Consider the following 5239-nt stretch of genomic DNA (forward strand, 5'->3'; position numbering starts at 1 on the left):
GATGTGGGTGTTTCCTCCACCATCTGTTTTGGTTTGAGATTCAGATAAAAGGAGGGCACAGAGAGAGAGATCGCGCTATTTTTCCACCTACCACAACGAGTAGGAATCTCGAGGAATAAATTGACGGTACAGAATATACCCACACTTATGCATTTGGATAAAAAAATTCACTCCTAAATGTCGATAAAAATAGAGTTATTTCTTTGTTCCACAAACACAATTTTGTTTTTGTGTTTAGCCTAAATTAACCTATTAGTTAATAAGTTTTGCGTATATGTGAAATATATTATGTGATTGGGAGGAATTCCATTTGAATTGTTTCAGAATAATATTAATATATTTTTTATTGAAAAATTGATTGGCCGCACTTAGTCTAGGAGCCATGCAATCACTATTTCCGTGGGATTCTTATTAATTTGGATATTAGCAAACTCGTTAATATTTGCGTATTTTTTTAAAAAACTAAAAGCCGCATTTAGCCGAGGATCTATGCCTTCACACTTTATTCTTAAAACAATTTTGTCTTCTCATGCTTCATCTGAATGAATACCGAAAAATAACTGAAAAAGAAAATGAAAATGGATAGTGACTTTTGGACCCAAAAGCACAAGTCGAAGGAGACATTGCTAAACGGACGGATGGCAGGAGAGGGGACTCTTTACAAGCCAAGCCGCAGAGTGTGCCACTTGGATGTCAAAACTGACGCTAGAAACTGGTACAACGAAACAGAACCAGGAAAGAAGACTTTTGCTAACTAGTACACTAGTAGCAGTATTAACACACAAAAAATCATCAGCAAGTTGTGTTGAGTCTTGACAGACAGGGAGACATGATCGCTTCCTATCTGGTTCTTGCCCCTGCTCATGCTTCCACCGTGATGGATACTCCAACTTCCAGCAAAAAATAATGATGGATACTCGAACTTATGCGAAGAAGAGAGACCAACACAAGTCATAGAGGTTTGGAAGAATGGGGCGCCGATCCAGGTAGTACAAACTAGACCTGAAAATTAAAGGAACTGACGCTGCACTCTTCCTATCGCCACCTCAATTTCAGACAACACTGAAATTATTTTTTGTCCGGTCGGTATGGCGCGGCCGCTCCGCCTGCCGTTTGGGCCGCATGCAGCAGTGTGCTGGAGTGATGGTGGGCCGCGCTAGATGCGGCGACGGCATGCGGCCGAGTTAGGCTACTGGGCAACCTGCATCTCCTTGCCGCTGCCATGCCCACGTTGCTACTCCTTTCTAGTTTTTGTTTACATTATCAAATCCACGACAGCTACTCTTAATTTGTGCTAAATTTACTCTGGCACTTGATGGTAATTCCTGTCCTGAGAACATCAGATAATCCGTAGTATATTGACGTGCCGCTAGTAATTTTCAGATGAAAATGACTTATCATTTTGTCATTGTTTCCAATGAAAATGACATATCACTTGTAAATCCCTCAAAATAATAAAATCTATCTTGACATACTATATCTGTAGTGTGTATGGCATATGCTCTTGGATCTTCTGACGTTTCTGTTCCCCTCTCCTAGTTCTATACACCAGAGTACAGTGATAGGGGTAGCATGCTCTCCTCGAGTTCATGTGTGCGTGTGTATGTGTGCCTCGACTACCATGAGTTTTTTTTACAAAAATAGTGGTGTGACTATTTTTCAATCGACTGAGAACTAATCGTCCTGTTACAACTCATGTTGCAAACTGATAACTAGCACGGATCACAAAGTAAATAAAATGGTGTAGAACTTGACTGAGCACGAATTTAGTTCCCAGCTAGCTGAGGACTAGCAAATCCTTTTTATTATTTTCTAAAAAAAAGCGAAACCTCATCATTCAAGCGGGCGGATGAATAGGAAAAAAGCATCATATTTAGACTACATATATAGTAAAAAATCATTACCTTCGGTTCTATATGATAGTTTGAAGTCGAGACCCTACGAATCAACGTTCTTCAGATGCTTGGGTCATCAGTTGTGTGGTGATGAAACCTGTTGTGTTACTCAGATTTTCTATTGTTCGTCTGCTCCTACGATGCTAGCGCATAGATATCTCAGAGCCCACAGGCCACAGATGTGTATATGTACATATAATTTGATACAATATATCTTCTCCCTCACGGGCCATATGTCATTCACGGTGCAGAACTAGCCTATATATACATACATGCACCAACCTTCTTCAGCACACACTTAGCTAGCTCTCTCGAGTTCTTATCCCTGAAGTATTCACAAGACACCAAATCTGACCTGCGCAGGCTGCATCCATCCAACGTAGTTACCATGGGCAAGCATGCACCCTGCAAGTCGAACCGGGATGTGGTGGAGTCCCTGTACGCCTCGTTGGCCCGCGGCGACGCGGCGGCTGTGACGGTGCTGCTGGCGGCGGACCTGGACTGGTGGTTCCACGGGCCGCGCCGGTGCCAGCACATGCGACGTCTTCTGACCGGCGAGTCGGCGGGCACAACGGCGTTCCGGTTCGCACCGGCACGGGTTGTAGAGGTAGGCGGCGTCTCCGGTGAAGGCGGGTGGGTGGTGGCGGAGGGGTGGGCCGGTGAGCAAGACTACTGGGTGCACGCATGGTGCCTCCGCGATGGAGTCATCACGAGCTTCAGAGAGTACTTCAACACGTCGGTTACTGTGAGGGAGCTGAGCCTGCCGGCGAAGAAGGACATGGCATGGGCAGTGTGGGAGAGCCAGTCGCCCAGCCCCAAGGCTCGCTCCATGCCAGGCCTAGTGCTCGCGATATGACCCTGCACATATTTTTAGGGCAAGCCAGAAGATACCATGCATAAATCTTGTATAAAATTTTATTTTGTTTTTAGAGCGAGAGAGACTATAGAAAAGTCCAAGTCTGAAAACCGATAAGTCGGTCTTTGTGGCGAAAACATGATGTAAATAGCACTTTTTTCGGTGAGCGAGAGATTACTCCTGAAAAAGTATGTACTGCTGGTTAGTAAGCTATCGATTATTGTTCTCGACTCGTTATTTGAAATCCATACCATGGAGATATCTGTGTCCAACTTTAGTGACGGTGACCTGCGAGGATGATACCGCATGCAGTTACAAGATGGATTGAAGGCCAAACGAATATGAAGTTAGGTTCCTATTCACTATATAGGAAGCGTGGTAAAGCATGAATTTTTTGACTATGCAGTCCAAAAAGTAAATTTAATAATCAACATCCAAGTAAAATATGCCACATAAGCTATTGCAATGGATCATTTAGCCTAACACAACAATTTAGGGATGTTGCAACAACAAATCTCACATGCAACAATGCCATGACCTCTCATATGCACATCATAGTCCTCCCCCTCTTGGTAGCTTAGAGTGTCGCCGGCTAAATATGGTGAAATCTAGTAGCTTGGGCGAGGCAAATAGACACACTGCACCTTGCCATCCATCAAACATGTCTTCTAGCAGCACGGAAGAAGAAATATGTACCGGTTACAAGGAGGGGCTTGATTGATTGAGAAGTGCGTAGAGAGAGAGAGGATTCATTGTGGAGTGAAACATTGCAACCAACCAAGTGGATGCATCTAGTGAGAAGGGTTTATGTGGTCAACGAGAGGTTAGAGCATCTCCAACGAGGCGACGCAAATCGGACGCCTAAAGTGGTCGTGCATGTTCGTTTGCATCGGCCCGCCAACACGAAAATAGTCATTTTTTACCGCGCGTCCGTTTGCGCTTGGGGTGCCCCAGCGGCCCGATGCATAATATTTTTATCTATTTTTTCTTTGTTCATTTAAGCATAGATAGTAACAATGCACAAACTACTACATAGTTTGAAACATGGTTCAAAAATTGCAAATAAGAAAACCTAACTAGTGTTGGCCTCGCGGGTTGGGGTTTCGTGCTTTTGCTGCTAAGAAAGAACACTCTCAGACACCCACTCGCCCAAAATAGAAAATCTAATTGGATTTTGTGTGCCTTATGTTATTAGATGCGCATGAAGAGCATACAGAAACCTACACTATTGGCTTCAATTGGCCGGTGTCCATCTTCGCTGCAAAGAAATAACACTCTAACAATACTAGCTATCGGTGTCCTCACCAGACTCGTCTGTGTGGTAGTGCCTGCGGCAGGATGTCTTGTCGAACACCTTGACAATCATCTCGCCGCCTCCTTCGTAGAGGAAGGTGAGGAGGCAGTCGGCCTCGAGGTTGTCGGCGCGGGCGAACTTGCCCTCCCCGGTGTGCAGGTACATCTTGCCCTGCCCATCGAACAAGATCTCGACAGGCCACCGGCAATAGCCGCACCTAGCGTCCCGCAGCTGCAACTCGTCCGGCTCGGCGCCATTGACGAACTCGGTAAACTTGTCAGGCTGCCGCTTGATGGTGAGGGGTACCTCGTCGATGCGGACGATGAACTCGAAGGTGCTCACCTCCTGCAAAGATGACGATGGTGTAGGCGAGAGTGAGCGTCGGGGTGATGCTGCTCCAGCACGGCGACCCCTGCCACGGCGACCGTGCCCGTGGCCTTGACCGCCTATCCGGCCAGCTGGACCGGCCATGGATTCCCTCGCGGGTTTGTGTGTGGGGGGGAGGCGCTATGGTTGAGGTTGTGCAGCGGCTAGAGTTTGTGTGGATTAGGTGATAGGGTAGCCGAGCGTGCACCCCACTTTATATACGCCGGAGGATGCCGAAGGGCATGGCACGCTTGGCAGCAACATTAATTTCATTGGCAGACAAGCATGCCGGCCGCTCGGCAGACGAGACATCGCCATTAACGTGACGTAAACTGCCAAAGCGATGCCTCGTTATCTATGCTACGTTAATGGACCCGAGGGTCCAGGCCATATGTTTAAACCTCAAACACACTTTTAGTGATTCCAGTTCTTCCTGGATCATTCCCTACATATTCTACAACAGATGGCTTTACCTGTTGGTGGGACCAACATTTTATCATAACACACTTAGTTTTTGTGTCTGTTTGTTTCTTGTAGGTCAGAAGATTGAGTTAGGATGGATATGTAGAAATGTAGATAGGTATAGATAGGTTTTTCTTTTATTTTCTTGAAGCTTGTACTAGGCTTTTATTTCCTGTAATTATATTCTTTGTAATTTCCTTAGTAAATAACTATATACTTATTTTTATTATGATAGAAAATTCAATTTTGAGCATTGTCAAATTTTCTTTGTATTTTTTGATTTTTGTTTTATTTGTTATGAATATATGAATTTGAACTCAAATTTGAATAAATCAAACCTCCATTTGAATTCAATTCAGATGTGAT

General features: G+C 44.9%; 1 protein-coding gene across 1 annotated transcript; it reads left to right on the plus strand.

The window, feature by feature from the left end:
- The first annotated feature begins 2206 nt into the window (after positions 1-2206).
- LOC127329789 (senescence associated gene 20-like) lies at positions 2207-2916 on the plus strand. Its single transcript, XM_051356231.1, has one exon. The coding sequence runs from the start codon at positions 2284-2286 to the stop codon at positions 2749-2751; it is 468 nt and encodes a 155-aa protein (XP_051212191.1). The 5' UTR covers positions 2207-2283; the 3' UTR covers positions 2752-2916.
- The last annotated feature ends 2323 nt before the right edge of the window (positions 2917-5239 follow it).

Source organism: Lolium perenne, chromosome 2 (genome assembly GCF_019359855.2).
Source record: "Lolium perenne isolate Kyuss_39 chromosome 2, Kyuss_2.0, whole genome shotgun sequence".
NCBI classification, from domain to species: Eukaryota; Viridiplantae; Streptophyta; class Magnoliopsida; order Poales; family Poaceae; genus Lolium; species Lolium perenne.